Here is a 22,735-nt window from a genome sequence, read left to right as displayed (position 1 = left end):
TTGAATCTTAACTTTGAACCTAAAAAATAAATGATTCCTAAAGCCCCTCAAACTACTCTTGTTTTTTGATGTTGATATTTCCTTTGCTATTGACCATCTTTAGTAATCAAGCATAAGACAAAAAAATTGATCCTCTGAGAACTTCTGTCTCAGAGGTAAATACTGATGCGTTCTTGTGCCATGTGCAGTCTCTCCATGCGTTAATGTAAATCTGCTCTCTTCCGTCCAGCTTCTGTGTCCTCCACGAGCAGCTTCACAACATCAGCTCTGTCACGCAGGTCCATAGCATGAGCCCGCAGCATCACGGCAGCTTCCTTCAGTATGAATAGCAGGATCACCATGGGAATGTAGTCGGCCAGACGCTGATACACTATCTGATGGATTGAGAGAACATGTGATGTGTTTTGCTATTGAATGCATCGAAAACCTAAGCAGTTAACATTGACATCATGAACTGATTTAAACCTTGTAGTAGGAGATCAGTTTATCAAGCATCAGGCTCCTGGTGTCAAAAACAGCACAGTTGTGGGTTGAGACTGCATTCTCCCATATCCAAACTAATGGACTTGTACAATTTTCTGGGTAAAAAAGGAATCCTGTGTGTACAGACATTTCTCCATGTTAATGTACTCATGGATCCTTTTCTCCACCTTGCTTTCTTGCTTTGAGTGTATTTTGTCAATATGGTATTAAGGGAAAAAAAAAATATAGGCCTACATCAGAAATTTTCTCATAGTGCGTGGCAAAAGATCATTCATACAAGCAAGTCCACAGTGAAAGTGATTTAAAAAAAGTGAAAATGTAGTTCATTCAATTAAATTTTATTTGTGTAGAGCTTTTCACAATATATGCTGTTTCTAAGCAGGTCAAGTGTTTAATATTGATAATTACAGGATTGCAGCTGGATTGTACATTGAGACACATGCACCCAAAACTGTTCATGACATTTACTTTTTCTAATGCTGTTCTTAATTTCTTTAGAGCGCCAGAGAAGGTCAAGCAGGCAACCAGAAAGCCACGATCCACAGAGAGAGCCTAGTGAGATACCTTTACAACATACAATGTGAATGGCATGGAAACAAGATGTCTGCCAAAATTATTTTTACTTGGTTACATGGAAGTCATTACATTAAAATGGCTGAAACGTATATGAAACGTAAACTGCCAGATACATTCTATAGATTATCATTATCAGATATATTAGATACATTTTAAATAATGCATTCCATTCATATGCTGAAGAGAGTTTATAGATTAAGTTATCAAATACATCATGCATTTTCAGGTAATATCTTCTAGTCAGATGATTGCTCAAATAAAATCACTAAGTGCTTCATGAGCAGCAGTCAGACGGTCCAGGCGAGACTGTAGGTCTCTGCGCCTTGTACCGACATCAGAGTCCTCAAACAGCAGCTCGCTCACATTTGTTCCGTCCAGTAAACTCAACATGTCAGTAGACAGAAGCTGAGCAGTTTCCTTCAGCATGAAAAAGGAGATCATCATGGGCAGTTGGTTAGACATCCGCTGCACCACAATCTGAAAGAAAACAGATCTACAAAAGTTACCTGCACACAGCACAAGCACTGCAAGTTATTCCTGAGAAAACGTTATATCGTCATATTGTATATTACCTCATAATATGCCTCCTGCATTTTACTGTACTTGCTTTTTATGTCAAAGACAGGTAATTCATCTTCTGAAATTTTCTCGTCAGTAATCTCATTCAAAAACTTCAAGTAGATGGTGTCTTGAGTGTAGATCATGTTTTCCATTTCAAACTGCTCTGAGATCCTCTGCTCTGCCTTGGCTTGTTGGCTTGACTGAATGTTATCAATTTTATTCTTTTAGAGTTAAGTGAAGAAGTACAGAGAAAAGAGAACTTAATTAAACGTGATTGGCAATGCAAGTTTGTTATACATTTCTATTCCAACCTTAAAAAGGAATATTTACCAAAGTGATATTTTGAAGTACAGAGTAGTTCTGGAAACACTGATTAACCACATCAGTGAATTGTTCTAAGATGATGTCTTGAGAAAAAAATACATAAATGAAAAGACAAACACCAACCAATTTTTAACAATTCAGATGTGCTACAACTACAAAAACATTCAGTTGTGATCTAATCATTTGGTTTTATACTCAATACTCACATGAACGTGAAAATGTGTGACAATACCTTTGATACTGTTGAGTAATTTAATGGCTGGTGCTTTAAGTGTGGCCACATGGTCCTGCAGATCCCCCTCAAACATTCTGTAGTTGCTGAAGCCGAGCAGTTCCCTCCCTCTGTATTCCTGACTAAATTGTATTTTTTTTGCAATCTTATCATTACCTAAAAAAGATTTGAAATTAATTGACTTTTTCATTTGAACTTAGAATTCTTAGAATAGCAAAACAGTGAATTCTAATTTTCTAAGAAATCTGAAAATATACTAACAGGATGTCTTTGAACTGTTAAGCTGATCATTCCACTTTCTGAATTGCTCCCGAAGCTGGCCAAACAAATTTTCTTTAATAATCAGCTCCCCTAATGATAAGTACTGGATTTGTTTATTGAATTCTGTTAAGGTCTGTGGAGAAAAAAAAAAGTATTGTTACATGTAATTGTTTCAAAGTAACATTATGTATTAAAATTAATACTGCAAAAAAAAAATTATGGAAATTCTTTAAAATTTTACTAGCCTGTACCATTTTACTTGTAAAGGTATAGGATTTTGTTTAATATACAAACTTAAACATACAAACAAGACAAAACTGTAAATATAATAAGCAGTAGCCTAATCATCAGGGTCCAAGCAGTTTGGAAAAGTGGAGAAAATTACCAAATTTAAAAGAGCAGATTCTGTGGATACAGCTGTATTGGTGAAGAATATCAACACTGCTCAAAAGTTCTAGGTTTTTAGTTATTAGCGCCCCCTAGCATCGGAAATTGATTAAATGTGGCACTCAGGGCTAGAAGGCTATAAAAACAAAGAGTGTATTGGCAGTACTATACATTGTGCAAAATGTTTTAAAGGGGACCTATTATGCAAAAATCACTTTTATAAGGTGATTGAACACAGTTGTGTGGCAACAGTGTGTGAAAACAACCAGCCTATAATGTAAAAAAATCCACCCACTCATTTTTTTATAAAACCAATAAATCATAAACAGTCTCTCCAAACGAGCTGTTTGAGATTTTCCCTCTGTTCACGTCACTGAGGGGAAAAAGTCCCTCACATTTGTGACGCTCTCTGCCCTATTAGCATAAACACAGCCCTGAGTGAAAAGTTGCAGTCCGCCATTCCTGGAGATATACAATGTCAGTGCCAAAGAGGTATTACAAGTGTTGTGTTTTGGGATGCACTAATGAACCCGAGGACAATGTGGTTAAATTTCATTTTCGAAGGAAATATCCTGGAAAAAATCAGTAAAGTCCCCTAAATGTTTAGGAATCAATACCAAAGCTTTGTGCGCAAACGTCAGCTCCAAACAAAGTAAGTATCACGCGTTTGTTTTCCAAATTGCCTTTCTGAAAGAGCTTCTTAGCACTCTGTAAGGCTAATTGCTAAAGCTATCATTGTCTCTGCCTGTTTTCACTGCTGCTGCCTTCAGTGCTACCAGAATGATCATGAATAGGAATGTGGTTGATAAAATGAAATGCATATGAAATACATATGAAAGCAATGTGAGTCGATCGCTTGAAGTTGGTGAGCTCATAATCAGAAGTAGGACTTATAAAGTTTGTGATAGCATGAGACCAGCTATGTTATTTTTATTGCGCCGTGCTCCCCGTCTGTGTAATTCATGAACGCAAATTTATTATGCACCATTTCACTTCACAAGACCTCAATTTATCATCAGGAGCCATGGTTTTAATTTTGTCTTGCCTTATGTGCTTTTTTTAAGCTAATTTTATGAATCACCAAGGACCACGGTTTCAACTAAAAGTCTTCTTTGCTGTTCTACTGAAGAGAAGTCATCACCTGGATGACCTGAGGGTGAGTAGATTTACAGCATATTTTCATTTTAGGGTGAACTATTCTTTTTAAGACCCGCAGGCCCTGATTATTTGTCAATGTTCTTATTGTTAATTGGCTGGAAAGAAAATCATTATGAAAATGATTCCAAAAATATTGTTCCTCTGTGTCATTATCGTTATAGGTATAGTTATTGTCCTTGGTATGAACAGGCCTTTAATCACAAGAGGCAATACACTCTCTTACCAGTAAACTAATCACAATAGACCTGGGGCTGGCTGACCAATTAGAGCAGACTGGGTGGGTTTTAAAGAAACCAAGAGGTGCCGTAACTATATAAATTATTAGAAAAATAATGAATTATGAAACATACATTGCTGGTGCCATATCAGGACTGGTTTAGATCAGGACCCTGGGACGGCCATTTCATTATTTCAGTGTTCCTAGCTTCAAGGAACTGCTTTACCCATTTTGCTGTGTGATAGGGGTCATTGTCTTGCATGAAAATTGCAGGCTGATTGGGATGTGCTTGCAGGAAAAGAACTGCATGTTGCTGAAGGAGGTTCTGATAAACATTTGCATTCACCCTGCCATGTACTGTAGCTGTATAAGAGGCCCAACTCCTGCTGCAGAAAACATCCCCCAACCATAACACTTCCTCTACCACCTTTCACTGAATTCTTTACACACTTCGGCTTCATTCTTTCTCCAGTTTGATGCCAAACAAAATGTTTCCCATCAGACCCAAATAAATTAAACTTGCTCTCATCACTAAAGTGAACTTTGGACCAGTTCTCCTCTCTCCACACAACATGCTCCTTCACAAAGGTGAGCTTAGCCTTTTGATTCTTTCTGCTGATGAGAGTCTTGGTCACTGTGTTATGTTCCCTTGCACCCAAAGGATGTCTCCAGTCTACAGTGTTTATTTGATTGTCTGAGAGATGTTAAACAGTGGATGTCTGCCAACTTCCTCCAGTTAAATGAGTCTAAGACTGAGGTCCTACTCTTTGGCTCCCCTGCTTCTACAGAGGTTGTGGCCAGTATAATGGGGCCTCTATCTGGTAATCTTCATTCACATGTCAGAAACTTAGGCGTTACTTTTGACTCTGCTTTGACTTTTGATAAACAGATCAATGCTGTGGTTAGAAGTTGTTTTTATCAGCTAAAGAATATTGCAAAGATGAAGTCATTCTTAACATTAAGAGACATGGAGTCTGTAATACATGCTTTTATCTCATCCAGATTAGACTATTGTAATGGATTGTACTCGGGTATTTCACAGTCCCTACTTTCACGTCTTCAACTTGTTCAAAATGCTGCTGCTAGATTGTTAACTGGAACAAGAAAGAGGGAACATATTTCGCCAGTGCTGATCTCTCTTCACTGGCTCCCAGTTAAATATCGTATCCATTTTAAAACATTACTGTTTGTATACAAAGGTTTGCATGGACTGGCTCCGTCATATATCTCCGATCTCCTGTTTTACTGTAGTGCTTCTACGGAACTTCGATCAACCAGTAGTCTTCAGTTGACTGTTCCAAGGACACGCCTGAAATTGAAAGGTGACCGTGCCTTTTCAGTGGCTGCCCCACAGCTTTGGAACAATTTGCCATTTTATATAAGATCTGCTCCAACATACGCTGATTTTAAGTCTCTTCTTAAAACTTACTTATTTACTGTTGCACATGGTCTCAAGTGAGCACAGTGGCATAACTGTAGTGTACTATCTGTTGCTGTGTTTTGTTTATTCTTGTATTTTGGTATATGTTTTAATTTTGTACAGCACTTTGGCCAACAGCTGTTGTTTTTAAATGCGCTTTATAAATAAATATGACTGACTGACTGACTGACTGCAGAATGGGCTTTCAGTCCGACTTCTCTTAAACTTGCCAAGACAGATCCTTACCCTTTTCACTGAACTGGCGAGCAATTCCAGCTGCAGTGTTGAACTGATTGCCCATTGAGAGTCTCTGCATTATCCTTCCTTCTCGTGCATTTATCTTACGTGGATGACCAGCCTTTTTGGGGGACTTGAATGAATTCATGTCATTGTAAACCTGCAATATTCTACGAATCATAGATTTGGAATGACCAACTTCTCTTGCGCTGGCAGAAAGGGTCATTCCTTTGGCCTTCATCTGGACAACCTCCCATCGCAGGGTTTCAGTCCACTGTAAATTAGTTTTGCAATAGTAATTGTTAAACTGGAATTACTTCTTATATAGATGCCCCTTTTTTACATTTGAGGCCCTACCCCCGAGGAACTCAAAATCTTCTGGCTTTTAACACTGATTTATCAGAATTATTTTATATGATTTATATAATTATTATACTGTTAATCCATTACATATGAGCAATTTTTGTTTAACAATTATAATGAAGCATTTAGTTTAAATTGAAAAAAATATATATATATATATATATATATATATATGTAATTACATAAGCCCTTAGAATCAAATGATAAAACTTTGACTACATGTGACATGGACTACATGGTCGAGTTTCTGTATACCTATATTTAGACTATATAAACTAATTTCTCAACTTTCATTTGCACTGATATAGCAAGATGTTTTCTTCTTGCTGTGTAAATGCATTTAAATTCTTCATGTTTTGAATCTGTTGATCTTCAGCAGAAGAGAATTCAGTTCTTAAAGTTCTTACTTGAATGAGGAATTTTTTGGCTCCCCTAGGGTCTTGTGGCGGTCCAGCCTCGCACTCCTTCAGCTCATTCCTCAGATCCCACAACTTCTTTTTTATCTGTTCATTGAGCTGTGGCAGTGATTTCTGTCAAAGAAAAAAACACACACACAAAATTTGGTACATAACACTTTTTCTATTTTTCACACAATGCATATAGAATGTGAATACACTCAATAGATGTAGTAAAAATTTAATATGAATTGGTCTTTAGAACAAGAAACTTACTTTGATATGATCGACCAGATGCTGAGACAATTTGACAGCAAGATTTTTAATAGTTGCTTTTTCCTCTTGCAAGAGGTAACTGTAGATAACCAGATATTTTATAAAACAAAAACTATGCTTTGGCCATAGTGAACATTACTAAAAATATATATATAATAGTGATTTTTAAGAATTCCATTTGTGCAGGCCAGGGGTAGGCAATGTCGGTCCTGGAGTACTGATGTCCTGCAGAGTTTAGCTCCAATCCTGAAAAAACCCTCACCTGCCTGTAGCCCTAGTAATTCTGAAGCTCATGATTAGCTTGTTCAGGTGTGTTTGATTAGGGTTGGAGCTAAACTCTGCAGGACATCGGCATTCCAGGACCGACATTGCCTACCCGTGGTGTAGGCACATGGCCAAAGTGAGGCGCACTTCAGTATACTACCATGATAGAAAACTGTTGGAATGGGAACACAAAGTATCATGATTGAAACATAACAAATCAAGTCTTAATGACACAAATTTTAGGGAACACAAAGTAACATTATATTCTTTTGATGTTACAACCTGAAATGTTCATGGTTTTAGAAGAATTCTTGCTCCATATCCGCTGAGTCCTCCAGAGGAATTTTATCATCGATCTGCTGTTGTCCTCTACACTTCACCATAATGTAACCTTTGTGGAGAGGAATCACTTCATTGTTGACAATTCTCAGAATTCTCTTTTCTGTTCCTTTATCTATAAGGTCTGGCTTGGTCAAAATGGCTGTGAGAATGAAAAATAGTTATTTACAAAAATGGGAATTTGCTGACACAGGTGTTCATAGACATATTAAGTGTTGTAGATTATGTGCTGCATTACCAATAGTTCTTTTGCCATCAGGATCTACTTCTTGAGCCATTTTTAACGCTTCTGTTGTTGCAATGTCAGTGTTGCATGGGCACACTACCATGTTTATAGTCTCTTGCTTCTTAATATATTTCATGATAATATGTTTGATCTACAAAATATGAAGACATTTTTAAAACTGAATAAGTATGGAAATGAATGTGGCTTGCAAAATCAGATTATACAGCCTACCTGGCTTCCAATATCTTGTGGTTGTCCATTTACTGGGACTCTGGCAATTCCAGGTAGATCGATCAGTGTGAGGTCACACACACCTGGTGACATGACCTCTAACGTGATGAGGTCATCACATATTGCTACCCCTCTTCCTGCCAGCTCATCCTGGGCTGTAAAACACACACACACCACATACTTAACTGTGTTTCTCAACCTGAATGCATTGGTCAAGTTTATACAGAGAAGCTTCCTTGCAAACAAGCCTGCACTGGCCCTTTACGGGCCCACTTAGGGCTAGTCTAAGGGCCCCCATCGGCCTGCCAGCGCAGGGCATTATTAAGTGCTCCTTCAGATCTTAATTAGTTGGTTCAGTTGTGTTTGATCAGGGTTGGAGCTGAACTCTGCAGGAAGGTAGATCTCCAGGAACAGGGTTGGGCACCCCTGATCTACAACAATACATCACTTTAAATACTTTTCAGCTATACTATAACTTATCCCAGGTGAAAAAGACGTAGTATTAAATGTACTAAAAATATACTTGAAATTCAAGTAGTATGTTTATAATACATTTGTATTCCCAACCTGCTTATTTGAAGTGCATTAAAAATATATTGAATTGCATTTTAATATATTTCTAAAAAGTATACTAGAAGTACTTTTGTATTAAATATATGCATAGTTATACTTCTAAGAAATATGCTAAACACAAGCATATTTTTAATGTATTTATAAAAAAGTATACTAGAAATACATTGGTAATAAATATATGCTTAATTACACTTTTAAGGAATATGCTAAACACAAGCACACTATTACTATATTTCTAAAAAGTATAGTAGAAATATTATGTTAATAAATATATTCTTAGTTACACTTTTAAGGAATATACTAAACACAAGCATACTTTTAGTGACGTTTTAGTGTATTTACAGAAAACATAGGCTATGTTACCCTTACTTAAAGTATATTTTGTGTACTTTGTAAGAACATAAAATGCTTACACTTTTAGTAGGTTTTTAATGTACTTTATATTGCAGTAGGCCTACACATGGTTATATTTTAAATAGCCTATTTATGTATTTATAATTTTAAAGTACGATATTTTGAAAAACATTTTTAACATTTACAATGTATAAACCTTTGTCAAATATTATTAACCATTGCAATATTTAAAATATGTTGTTTAATATGGGTTATGCTACTTTGGTTGATTAGGCTGTTGTTCAGTATGATACATTAATTGTAATAAGCTAGGTGTTTATAAATTTGTTCAAGCTTGATGCCTTCATTTTCTAATATATATTGCTGAAATTCCCACAAGGATTTCAACATCATATCTGGAAAAAAAAAAAAAAAAAAGTTTATTTGTTTAAATTCAAACAACACAGACTAAACCTGATTGGTTCCAGAGCCATTGAACGGCTCTGATTGGTTCGTATGATAATGAGCTCGCAGCAGAGAGCTTAGTAAATCAAATATGATGTGCATGCAAATGTCCTTTGAATGTGCATATAAGTCTAAATTTAAACAGTATTATATAGAGCGATCGTGTCTCTTTAGGGCGCTTGGAGGAACCCACGCAATTTATATGGATTACTTTGGCGACTTTTTTTGCAATGAACTTTTTGAAACGTGAACATCTTTGATTAATCTTTTCATCGGAGGAACATAAATCTCTCTTCATTAAAATATCTCCGCTTTTCTTTCGAAGATGAACGAAAGTCTTAGATGGTTTGGAGCATCTTAAGGGTGAGTGATGACATAATTCAAATTGTTTTGGGGCAACTATGAAATTAATTAGAAAATATGTAAGGGATAATCAATGAATCAATGAATTCAAATCGTTTAATGCACAGCTAGTCGTTGATTATCCCGTTTATGCCATGGTCATTTGCCAGCATTCACATATTAAAGATGTTAATAATATTTGGGCTGCAATATTTGACCGGAAGGATACAAATTATGGTTATTTTCGTCTGTAGGCTATTACTATTCAACTGTAACTGTATGTTACTATGGTTACCAATGTTTATAGGAAGCGCATTAATATAGAACGTGATTAAACTGACCTGGAACTACCTATGCAGTTCAACGAATTTAATCAACACCTGTCAGCCAATCAGAATCGAGTATTCAGACAGACCATGGCATAAAGCGGTATGTTCTTATTTTTACCAGCTTCTGCAAGCGTGCATGGCGTCTGGCTGTTGGAACCTCACTGTGACTTCAGGTAAGATTTGTATTTAATTAACGTTATTTGTCTGTACCAGTTGTGTTTTTGACAAATGCATTGGCAGAAAAAATAAATTAAATTAAATTATTCATTATAACATGTACAACATTAACTGTTTTTATTTGCAACATGAAGTGTATTTATTTCTGATTTCCTGAACAATTTGGTTAATGATCTTTGAAAAACCATGATTATGAACATACAGTTACTTTGTCTTGAGCTGATCACCCAACTGTGGTAGTGTTGGTTGATTGGTGTTTATATTTGTTCAAGCTTGACAACCTTATCAACTTTATTTTCTAATATATATTTCTCATTACAGATAAGAACAAAGATTAAATTGTAAGAAGAGCTGCTGAGGCTGGGAAGGTTTTTGACTATATTTCCGACCAAGTACATTGTTCTGTCATTCTTAAATAGAAAACAAATCATCAATCATCATTTGCCTTTTTTTGTGCATGTGAGAAATATTAACATTTGTTGTTTTTCAGATCAGCTGCAATAGAAGACAAACTGAAATCTGAGTGCAGAGACAAGCAAAGGAATAGTAAGTATATTTTAATATTGTATCACCTCTGTTATAGAGATTTTTGAATCAGGCCTAATGGAGGATGGAAAGAAAAATGTTAGTAATGTGTCCATTCCAGGTGGCTAATTTGTGCTTCCTTTCAGTCATTCATGTAAAAATCCATTAATATAATTTTGTTTCTGTTTTGTTTTTTTCTAAAGCTGCAAGGCACTTGTGCAAAATATTGTATGCCAGGACGACTAGGCTGTGCCCAGGTCTCTGGAACCTGCGACGACGCTCAGCTCCATCGGCCCTCCATCTACATCTTGGCTCCTCCCTCCCTCGACTCCGCCGTGTATTGTCAGCACTGGGATGCTCTGGGTCTGTGCCATGTGCCAAACTCTATCTAAGCCACCAGGGCATCATCGTCATCCTCCCATCACCATCCCTTCACCACATCCTGCCATCATCCCGCACCTTTGCCTCTCACCACATCTATACACTTCTGCACTTAGTTTTTCTGTAATTTTTTTTTTTCTTCAGAAAATTGCATTGTAATTTTTATTTATTCATTGATGTAAAATTCTTAACTTTTTCAGTAATACAGGTATAACTGAAATGTTCTACAAATGGATAAGATAGCTTTTCCATAGCATTTGTCTTTTTTTTTTTTTTCATTTATTATAATGTGTTTTGTATAATGTTTTAAAATGTACTTGAGTATGTTTGTAGTAATACAAATATACTATAAACATACTTGTATTGAAAGTACTTTTTTAATACATTTAATAGTATGTTTTTTGTTTTTCACCAAAGTATATATGCTGCTGTACTTTTTTTTAAATGTACTCATGAATGAATGAATTTGAATAATGTACACAATATGTAATACATTAAAGTTTTCTACATATCAAAGTGTACGTGTGTGTATATACTGAAAAATATAATACTAATAAATATAATATAATATACTAGTAGTGTAATGCTAATGCATTTCTAATGAGCTGAAATACAATTGAAATGTACTTGAAGCACATTAAAACGATGCTTCAAATATATTCTACCTGTAGTTCATGAAGTATTAAAAGTACATTTTAAATGTATTTTAAGAAATACACTTAAAATGCACTAAATATACTTAAAGTGGTTCCAATTTAACACAATTTCAATATATTAAATATATTACAAATAGATTAAAATTGAACTTAAACCTATCTTGAAATACACTTAATATACTTAAAGTTGTTTCAAAATAATAAATTTAATATGCACTTAGTATAGTATAATATAAATATATTAAGTGTGTCTGAAAAAGCGCAATTTAAATATATTTCTTTTTCACCTGGGATGTCTTTGGGAAAAAAAACAATTATACATCTGAAATGGATGCAGTCACCACAAAACTAATGTCTATATTGTCAAAAATGTACAGTAGTCAAAGGGATTTCAAATCAATGGATTTATTAAATACAAAATAGAAAATATTCAATTCTGTCAGGACCACTATCGTCAAAAGATAGATACTTAGCATAATGTTTTGGTTTGGCGGTATGGTTCTGTTCTGTGCAAAAACTCCCTGCCCATCCATGCAGCCTGTCATGAATGAGCAGGGAGAGCAACAATAATAACCCCCCTAGGGTAAACAGAACAGAACAAAGCAGATATCATTAATGTACTTAATGATATTTAAGTGTATTTAGTGTATTTAAGTCTGATTCAGCAGGACTATCAGAAAGACAAGTCCTGACTGCGAAAGGAGGAGTTGGGGATGGAGGAGGGTGATTTGCTCCTGAGCAAGCGGAAAAAGCTGCTGATTGATACAGAATAGAGCTTATATAAGAATGCCGCGATAGGTGTTGTGTTCCTATAGGTAGATACGATCAGCTGAGAATCAGCTGATGCAAGCTTGACTCACGTGACCTGCCAGAACTAACGCTAATGCTTCATTTTTATCAGGACCACTATCGTCAAAAGATAGATACTTAGCATAAAGTTTTGGTTTGGCGGTATGGTTCTGTTCTGTGCAAAAACTCCCTGCCCATCCATGCAGCCTGTCATGAATGAGTAGGGAGAGCAACAATAATAACCCCCCCAACACAAACGATAGGCCCGACCCCCCGACACAACGATAGGCCAGAACCGCCCAAACCACAACTGATGGCATTCTGAAAGAAGCATATCCTTCTGAAATAGCAGAGACTGGGGCAGCCGCCCCTTACGGAGAAGGCAGTGAAGGGGTGCTCTTCTTTATAAGCAGCTGAGAAGAGCAGCAAGCCCCTTACCGGAAGAGAGTAGCAGCGAAGGGATGCTCTTCTTAATAAGCAGCTAAGAAGAGCAGCAAGCCCTTTTATGCAATACCTGAAAAAGATGCAGAAAAATTTACAGCTAATTGACTCACTAAAATCGGCAGCCTAATTTGCAGCAAATACACGTACTGCAGCCATAGAAGCGAGCAATGAACAGTTCAGAGAGATCGCATATCCTACCTGGCCTAAAAGCATCAGCATCCATTTAAAAACTCTATAGAAACAGCATATAATAACTCAAATCAACTCATCAGTTTACAGGTTGTCATCTCCCATTGACATCGTGCTCGTTATGTTACGTGTCTTCAATCTGACAACCCATGTGAGTGAAGACAGAAATCCTTACCAATGCACTTGATAGCTTGCAACAAGCATGTTGCTTGCTTAAATCACAGCATGTTGCAGTAGTCAGAGAAACTTAAGGAAATAGCAGTCCCAATACCTAGACGAGCCATAAGCAGAAAGCATATTTCAAGAACAATCAGATGGCCTAAACAACAGGTTAAATATTAGCTTCTTGCTGTTGCAAATTTACCAAGTACCAGTACTTGCAGTACAACCAATAGCTTAAAGAAACAAGCAGGTCTAGCAACAAACATGATACCGAGCACTAGATAAGCCCTAAAAGCAAGCAAAATCCCAATACCCTAACAGCTTTAAAGCAAAGACCTTCTGAAATAACGTAGACTGCGGCAGCATGCCCTCTAAGAAGAAGAGAAGCAGCGAAGGGGTGCTCTTCTTTAATCAGCAGCTAAGAAGAGCAGCATGCCCCTTTAATGGAGTACAGCATATGGTCAATACCCGACGTTTAGGCTACAGCATGTTGCCCTTATCCAGATAATGGTTAGCATTAATAACCTTTGGTAGCAAAATCTACATACTGCCCGTTAAGTATCAAGCACGTTACAGGTACACTGATTAAAGCAACAGCAGATCAAATAGAAATAAAAATAGGATAAGTTTAATGAAACAGAATTCCCAATACTAGATGAGTCTTAAGCACCAACCTGTTTCATATCAGACAGCCTTAAACAACATATTAAAAACAAGCTTCTCTGTGGTAGGTTTACTGGGTAATGTTACCAGCGTGACAAAATACAACCAATGAGCCTAAAGCAACATCATGCCTAGCAAACAAACATGTTACTGAACAACTGCCTTAACAACGAGCAATATTTGACGATAGCATAATTGCCAACATAGCATAAGGCAATGAGAACGAAATAAGAACTTAGCTTAGCTTCGTGAAGACATTCAGAGATGAATAAAGGGTGAAATGTTCAGTTTTTACGTGGATGCTTTAACCCTCCTTGATATCTTTGCTTCTTCCAGCGGGGAAAGCAGATCTCGTGTAAAAGTGTTGTTGATACAGTCACATTAGCACAACTTCAGCGATGAATTGCGGGCATTGCAGGCAAAGAGTCTGTCAATGATATATCGTTATGAGAAGCAGTGCTTGCTCAGGTCACTTCCGAGTCTATCAGCTTATATCAATCGCAGCGAATTCGCGTTAAGTTCACAACTTGTTGAATCTGGTGAGAACTCAGTGGGAAACGAACCCCTGAAAATTCCTGACTTAAAGCTTTCCCATAGAGATGGAATTCGCCGTCTGATTTGCTCCTGAGCAAGCGGAAAAAGCTGCTGATTGATACGGAATAGAGCTTATATAGGAATGCCGCAATAGGTGTTGTATTCCTATAGGTAGATACGATCAGCTGAGAATCAGCTGATGCAAGCTTGACTCACGTGACCTGCCAGAACTAACGCTAACGCTCCATTTCAGGTTCATACAGCTACATATAGCCAAAAATGTAAATACACAAAAGTACAAAAAAAACAAAATAAAGCAAACAAAGCAATGTTAGATTGTAGGATTTCGTCATGTGAAAGTCGATGTGTGAAAGTCTTATCTGTAGTACATCAATGTCCAAACACTGTCCATAGCTGAAGTTGGCCGATAGCAAACGAATAACCCCAACCTCTTGTGATTAAAACATGCCACAGCTCTCAAACACCAGGCTCTTCCTAACCAGGAAAAGTCAAAAATAGTCCAGACTATGGTCTTACGTTGAAAATAACTTTAAATCCGTATTCAAACTGGACCATGATGTGGTAAACACACCAATAAAGAGTCCTTCTAAAATGCATACAAATACACTTAAACTCTTAGCATTAATCCAAACATGGGCCATGCATACATGCAGGGTTTAAATTGGGCCGGGGCCGTCCGGTGCTGAGCCCCGGCACATAGACTCCAGGGCTCGACATTAATGCTTCATTAATGCCAGACAAATAACATGATTAAAACATCACTAACCAAAAATAACTATGTAAACACCAAAACAAAAGTATTATTCTTATTTTATTAAATTTAGAGCGAGTGGCAAATACTGGATGTAGCTACTGTATATAATGCATCTATTTAACAGTATAAGGTTTCGCTGCTGAGGCGAGGTTCACGCAGCCTCTCCAGGAGAAATCAAAACGCGCAACACTAAGAAACTCAGCATGCTGAGGTAAAAATTCTAAATGGAATGTTTTCATATTTAAAATACAGTTAGTTCAGTTAGCAACATCACTCAACGTTTTCACCCTTACGACTGTTTAATAGTTCTATAAACAGTTCAATGAGCAAATACAATAATATTAGGTCACTTACATTTTTGGTGGAACCACAGCCCATCTCAAAGCAACCATCCGATTCATTGCTGAATGATTCAGTATTTTGAACGAATCGGTTGAGTCAAAGTTTCATTAGCTCATGCATAAACATCTGATGAATCTGCCGTTTGAATGAACGACTCCATGACTTAATTTCGTTGAAAAGTATAATTTCCACCATGATTTCTTGTTTGTATATTAAAAAAAGTTTTTTTAAAGAATCTCATAATTTAATGTAGAATTTATAGATAATAACAATCACATAATTGTAATTGAATTTATAGATCAAATGTACAAATTTGAAATGAAAGTTAATGAGATTAGTGGGAAAATGCCCTCTATAAAAGGTAAAAAAAAAAAAAAAAAAAGCCCTTGGATAAAATATAAAAAACATGCAGTTTTTCAGTCTGGTTTTAAAAGTTTGCATAGTACAGAGTCTGCCCTTTTGAAGGTTTTTAATGATATTTTAATTACGATTGATGTGGGCAATATTATGGCTTCACGGTATCCTGTTGGCTAGGGTGCAGCATTGCATAGGTATTAGGGGCACTGTACTTAACTGGTTTCGATCTTTTCTGTCCCAACAGAAGATTTTCAGTCAACATTGGCACGTATTCCTCTTCTGTAGTGCATTCTATATATGGTGTTCTCCAGGGATCAATTTTGGCAACGATATTGTTTTCACTGTATATGTTACCCATGGGATGTATATTTAGGAGATTTGGTGTATAATGTCATTGCTACGCTGACGATACTCAGCTCTACACACCACTTAAACGTGATGATAATTCTGCTGTAAATCAATTAACTGCCTGTCTTCTTGAACTGAAAACGTGGCTTACAAATAACTTTCTACATCTTAATAATGATAAAACACAAGTTGTTTTGTTCGGATCAAACAGCAAAACGGACTTTACCACAATCGATTTGGGCTCTCTTACCCCATATCAAGTCCACGACGCTAAAAATCAGGGTTTTATACTTGACTGCGAACTAAAGCTATATAAGCAAATTAATGCCACTGTGAGCTCCGGCTTCTACCATCTTCGTAGATTAGCAAAGGTTAAACCCTTCCTGAGCAGGAAGAGTTTTGAGACTGTAAGACATGCTTTCATATCTTCACGACTCGATTATTGTAACTCGCTTTACTATGGCTTGCCAGTCTCATCTATACATCGACTTCAGTTGGTTCAAAATGCGGCTGCCCGTTTCCTCAAATGTGTACATTTTACACCTATTTTACTCTCGCTGCACTGGTTACCGCTGCAGTATCGTATTGAGTTCAAAATTTAGCTTTTTGTGTACAAGGCTGTAAACTGTCTTGCTCCTCAATATCTTTCAGAGTTGCTTACTGTCCACAATCCTGTCAGATAACTGAGATCTCAGACTACACATATGTTGTGGGTTCCCAGAACAAGACTAAAATGTAGGGCAGATAGAGCATTCTCTGTTACTGGTTCCAATTTATGGAACACTCTGCCTCTATCTATCAGAATTGCTTCTACAGTCTGAATTTAAATGTCTGTTAAAAACTCATCTTTTCTCCCATGCTTTTAATGATAGGTGATTGGGTTGTTTTAAGCTTATATGGATTTTACTATTGTATTTAAGCCTATGCAATATTAATTGCAGCGATTAAGTGCATTTTTTAAATATTGTAATTTGGTTTATGCTTAATGTACAGCACTTTGGTCAACAAAAGTTGTTTTAAAAGTGCTTTATAAATAAATTGAACATTGAACAATGTTCAGCAGGTGAGTCATGCTGGCTACTGCTGCTTGCTATTAGTGATGGGTCGTTCTTGAACGATTCGTTCATTTTGAACGAATCTTTAATGTGACTCGGGAAGAACGTGTCGTCTCAGGGAGTGATTCGTTCAGTCGCGCATGCGCAATACCTTAGGTTCTGTACTGGAATTAGTTCACCTGTTTCGATTCTTCGGGTTTGAGTCGTTCGTTCATCATGTGACAGCCTCATACACTAACCTATGCAGTCAGAGCCGGAAAGAGAATTGATTAGTTCACCTCCCGAGTCTTCGGGTTTGAGTCGTTTGTTCTTTTGTCACGTGACGTGACAGCTTTGGGCAGAGAAATTAGTTAATTTACAACCTTCCTTACAAACGGGTGCATAGTCATTATTATTATTATTATTATTATTATTATTATTTACTCGTACAGTTATGTGATGTATTTCTGGTCTCAAATTATTGCTTTTAATTTCTGTCACGATGGTTCTTTTCCATAATACTGAATGTAGTAATAAAGATAATAAAGAGTTGGTTATGCTTTAATTTAATTTAATTTATTTTTTTGGAGTCTAATCTTCATAAAATACAATACCTTGTTGTATTTATGTCTTTTGAGTTAACCCTTTAGATTAGACTACAGAGTTACTTACTATACTTTTGTAACATATGACACTTTAGACATTAACACTGTGTACACACTCTTGAATTGTTTTTTTATTGTTTATTTGTGTGCCAGAAAAAGCTTTAGCAAAGAGGATAACTATTCCAAAATGAATTAAAACAATTTAAATAAAAAATACAAGAAAATTCAAATATACTAAAGCCACAGAGCCAGATCATAACCTTAATATTTTAAACTAACATTAATCATTCATATTCAAAGTGTTATTTGCTTTCACTTTATGTCATTGTGTCCTTTTTGACCAATCTTCTTATACAAATATTAGACCAATATGTCAAGTCTGCCTAGGAAAAACAATTATACCAGCAAAGTCAAAATTGGAGTAAAAATGAACAAACTATAAGTGCTTTGTAATTTTAGGCTTGGATTTTTTTATTACCGTATATAGTTATATTATATGTTTATTGATAGACAAAGACAGTGAAAGGACAAATCAATCAATATTTTATTTATAACAGGGTTTTACTTATTTATAAAATAACACAGCTCCTCAAGAAACAGTAACAAAAACATAGTGGCAGAAATGAACAGACCATTTTTATTTCTAGGAAAATGCTTATTAAACATATTTTGATAATTTTATGATAATTCTTAAATATGATCCAACATACAAAAAATGCAGTTTTACTTTATAGTATTTTACTGATCCGGCAAGTGGTCACGTGACAAAAGAACGAACGACTCAAACCAGAAGACTCGGGAGGTGAACTAATCAATTCAACCTGACAGAATTGTTTATTTCTCACTGTTCCAAAAGAAAACAATTTATTATCACATAACTTTATTAACACATTAATTCCAGTACCTGATATTAGGTGAAAATGGCTTATTTTATAAAAAGAAAAACACTGAATACATTTAAGAAGTCTTCTGTATTGATGTGGTGAAGAGAATTTGCAAAAGAGGCATTGTGTTACTTTTTTAGGTTGAAAACTTGCAAATAAATAAATGAATAACAAAGTTGCATCAGATCAGATAAGTGACAGAATAGAAGTTGAGATAGTAGTAGAAGTAGATAGTTTTAAATAACCAATGGCAATATATTTCAGTACTGACTCAAATGAAAATGGATAGTGGGTTCAACGGGTGACGCATGTTGCACCAGTCCTGAAATATCTTGCATCAGCTATTACACATTGCATACATTGGGTGCAAGGGACTCTTGCATTGCAGAGTGTGTCTGACTTCTGGGGTGCATGAAGTCAGTATTGTACGGTGGCCGAGAGAGCTCAACGCGCTGCAAATAGAAAAAACACCTGCAAATTAAGAAAACAACTTCATCGATTTGACAACACACGCGCTTCAAATGCTCACAACACAACCAAATAAAGAAATGCACTGCAACACAACCAAACAAAGAAACATTTATTTGTGAGCATTTGCAGTGCGTTTCTTTATTTGTTTGCGTTGTGATCATTTGCAGCACCTGCTGTCAAACTGATGAAGATGTTTTTTTTGATCTGCTGGTGCTTTTTCTATTTGCATGTGTTTTCTGAAGTTGCAGCGCGTTGAGCTCTCTCGGCCACAATCACAACTGGAGAAACTCCAAATGGGGGTGCTAAATGGGGGCTCTTCTGCCCATGTAGAAGACCCTTCTGTGGGGTCCCTCATGTTAGTGACAGCAGGAAGGGGAAGCCATGTCCACGACGGCCACTGCGGAGCTACCAGGAGAATGCAATGTTTCTCTCTCTGAGCTGCGTTCCACTTCGGTTTTAAACACACAATTGTGAACTTCCCTAAGCACTTCCCCTCGGGGCAATCCCCACTGCTATTTTGAAGTGTGCTCCACTTTGTGAAGTGGACGAGGGAAATTTATATGAACAGACCCTCGAACCTTCAATTTTGACAGAGGGAGTCTACTTCACATGTACACTTTAGACTGCTCCATAGACCACAATGCAACATGATCACTGCAGATCATGTTTTTTTTTTATCCCCACCCCAAACAACTCTATGATAAATAAATTATAATTTTTTTTTATATATTTAAAAACAGCCCTAGCACACATACTGTATATACATATAGAATGCTGCATCAAACTAATTCTTAAGGGAAAAAATGTAAATAATGAATTAACTCCATAGCAGATTTCAAGTGATTAAAGTCTTAGGACATTCCAGTTCAACCCATTGCAATGGTTCTGTTAGTAGTGAGCAGTTTTTGTTGCAGTACCACTTCTATTTGCATTAGAATTATGCTCAGAAATCGCACTGAAAGAGATCTTGGAATCTGCAGTGTCAATTTCCTCAACAATGTCTTTACACAGTTTTGACAAACTGGGATTCAAATCAACCCAAATTAGTGTGTAAATTAAAACCTCAATCACAAGTTGTTTTACACAACGTATTATAACATTGGTGATGTCACACACAGCTGTCAAGGGGTGACCTTTTTTGTACCTCAATCTGCGGCAACCGTGAGGGAAACATCCACTACGAAGCACCGCCTTAGCAGTCAGGAGATGCGAAACATAACTAGATAGTATTAGGAAGTAGGAAGAAAAGAAACAAATTGCAAGCATATTTACTAACCTTCATGTACACGGGTTTCAAGGGATGATGAATCCACGAACTCAAATTTTTTATCATTGTAAGACAGAACAGCCTTCCAGCTGACTCCTCCTTCCACCTTCTTCAGCCTCAGCTCTAGTGGACATCTGGTGACAATTCCTATAGCAAATACAGTTCAGTTAACAACTAGTAGAACATTTACAGTCAAATGTGACAATTGCTTCATATCCAAAAACACCAGTGCATGTGCTGACTAAAGAAATATTTTTCCTATTATCAGCATTCATATCAGTATCTAATAGCAAATGAGATTAAAACCAGCCCTCACCACTCCCTCTTGGTAATGGAACTCCAGACAGCGCTTCCAACACAGAGCTTTTCCCAGAACTCTGGTCTCCGATTACTATGATAGTCGGTAATGCTAAGTCCTTGTGAATCCCAGCTGACCGCAGAGTGTCGATTAGATCAATATATGGACGAATGCTCTCCTCTAAATGACTGTGAACCGCTCCCCTCATTTCCTGCCTATAAAAATAATGTACATTTTATTCTAAAACGTCCCTGATTCACAATATTACTATTTATTCCGTTTATTTCCTTCTCTATATACCTTTTTATTTGTTTCAAATGAATTTCTATATTACATTTTTTTTTCATTTTATTATGCAATAAAAAGTAAAGAACTTTGAATTTTAATGTGAAATGTGCAAAATGAATTAACTTGAATTAACCTAATGTACATTTCTAATGTTTTTTTTTAATAACACAGAACACATACTAAGAAACTAGGCCTATGAAAGTATTTAAAATATCTGTCAATATTAATTAACCAGATTAATTAAAATTTGTTATAGGCCTAAGAAAGAAAATACTAAACTTTTGTTTTGAGAACTATATGTTTTCTACTTCATCATTCTGTTTATATCTAAATTAGAAGAAGAAGATAATAGAAAATATTCCTTGCCTTGACCTGGACATTTTCTGGAAAAACAAAAAGGGTGGAAATGAAAGCGAAGTTAAAAGTGGAGAATAGATATCCTTCTTTCTGAATGCCGCTATAAAAGTTCAGAATGTAGTCATACGCTCCACCCAAACCCGGTGTCTGTAGTGATGCTGAAGAGAAATCAGAAGAGGATCCTTTCTATCAGATTGTATTTATAGTGTAGTCTATCACACCCACAGTAAAATGAAAATGAAAGTGCACAGATTTAACACTAGAACTGCCACTGGCTGTTTTTCAAATGTACATAACAGATTCTTTATAAAACATTCAAGTCTCCCAGTCACTGACTTTTACTAAAATTGTAATTGTAAATTTACAATCCTCTGTTGTTAAAAAATTGTTTAGATAAAACCAGATCAAAAAACAGGGCATTTATACCTATAAGCGCAAGCCTATATATAGGTCAAAAGTTTGGATACATTACTATTTTATATTTTTGTAAGAAGTCATTTATGGTCATCAAGCCTGCATTTATTTGTATACAGTGATATACTCGAGCCATATACAGTGGGGAAAATAATTACTTGATCTCCTGCTGATTTTGTAAGTTTGCTCACTTAAAAAAAAGAGAAGGGTTTATCATTTTTATGGTAGGTTTATTTTAACTGATAGAGACAGAATATCAAACAAAAAATCCAGAAAAAAGCAGCATACAAATGTTAAAAAAAGATTCACATTTTAGTAAGTCAAATAAGTATTTGATCCCCAACCAACCAGCAGGAACTTTGGCTCCCACAGATTGGTTATGTGCACATGTGGAACACAGATTAGTCCTAAAATACCGTATTGACCCGAATATAAGACGACCCTGATTATAAGACGACCCCCCCTTTTTCCAGATGTACCTTTTAGAAAATCTTGTTGTTGTTTTTTTCCCTCTCTCTCTGTAAAACACATTTTTTCTTAAATTATTTTCATATTGCATATTTTTCCTATTTTAATTTTTGTTTTGAAAGTATGGTAAATAGCCTACTGGTAAAATGTACCAACAATGACATTGAAAAATATACACTTTTTGATATACCATAAAAATAACAGGTAGCCCATCTTAATTATATAACATTTGGGCTATCCATCTCATAGTAGCCTACCAACATTTTATTATCAGTAGAAGTGAAATCTTATTGTAGTCTTCAAATCTGGGTACTG

General features: G+C 36.1%; 1 protein-coding gene across 1 annotated transcript; it reads right to left on the bottom strand.

Annotated features, from left to right (window-relative positions):
• Positions 1-878: 878 nt before the first annotated feature.
• LOC131533863 (interferon-induced GTP-binding protein Mx2-like) lies at positions 879-21,128 on the bottom strand (the record flags this gene model as incomplete). The annotated part of the gene is given in 12 exon segments (XM_058766290.1): positions 879-1,536; positions 1,632-1,841; positions 1,951-2,027; positions 2,177-2,332; positions 2,438-2,570; positions 6,627-6,749; positions 6,891-6,969; positions 7,437-7,635; positions 7,732-7,870; positions 7,951-8,105; positions 20,605-20,742; positions 20,912-21,128. Coding segments are annotated over 12 exon segments (1,851 nt in total), but the record flags the coding sequence as incomplete, so codon positions are not given.
• Between the last annotated feature and the right edge of the window lie 1,607 nt (positions 21,129-22,735).

Source organism: Onychostoma macrolepis, chromosome 25 (assembly GCF_012432095.1).
Source record: "Onychostoma macrolepis isolate SWU-2019 chromosome 25, ASM1243209v1, whole genome shotgun sequence".
In the NCBI taxonomy this organism is placed as follows: Eukaryota; Metazoa; Chordata; class Actinopteri; order Cypriniformes; family Cyprinidae; genus Onychostoma; species Onychostoma macrolepis.
This window is presented reverse-complemented; position numbering and strand designations above follow the sequence as displayed.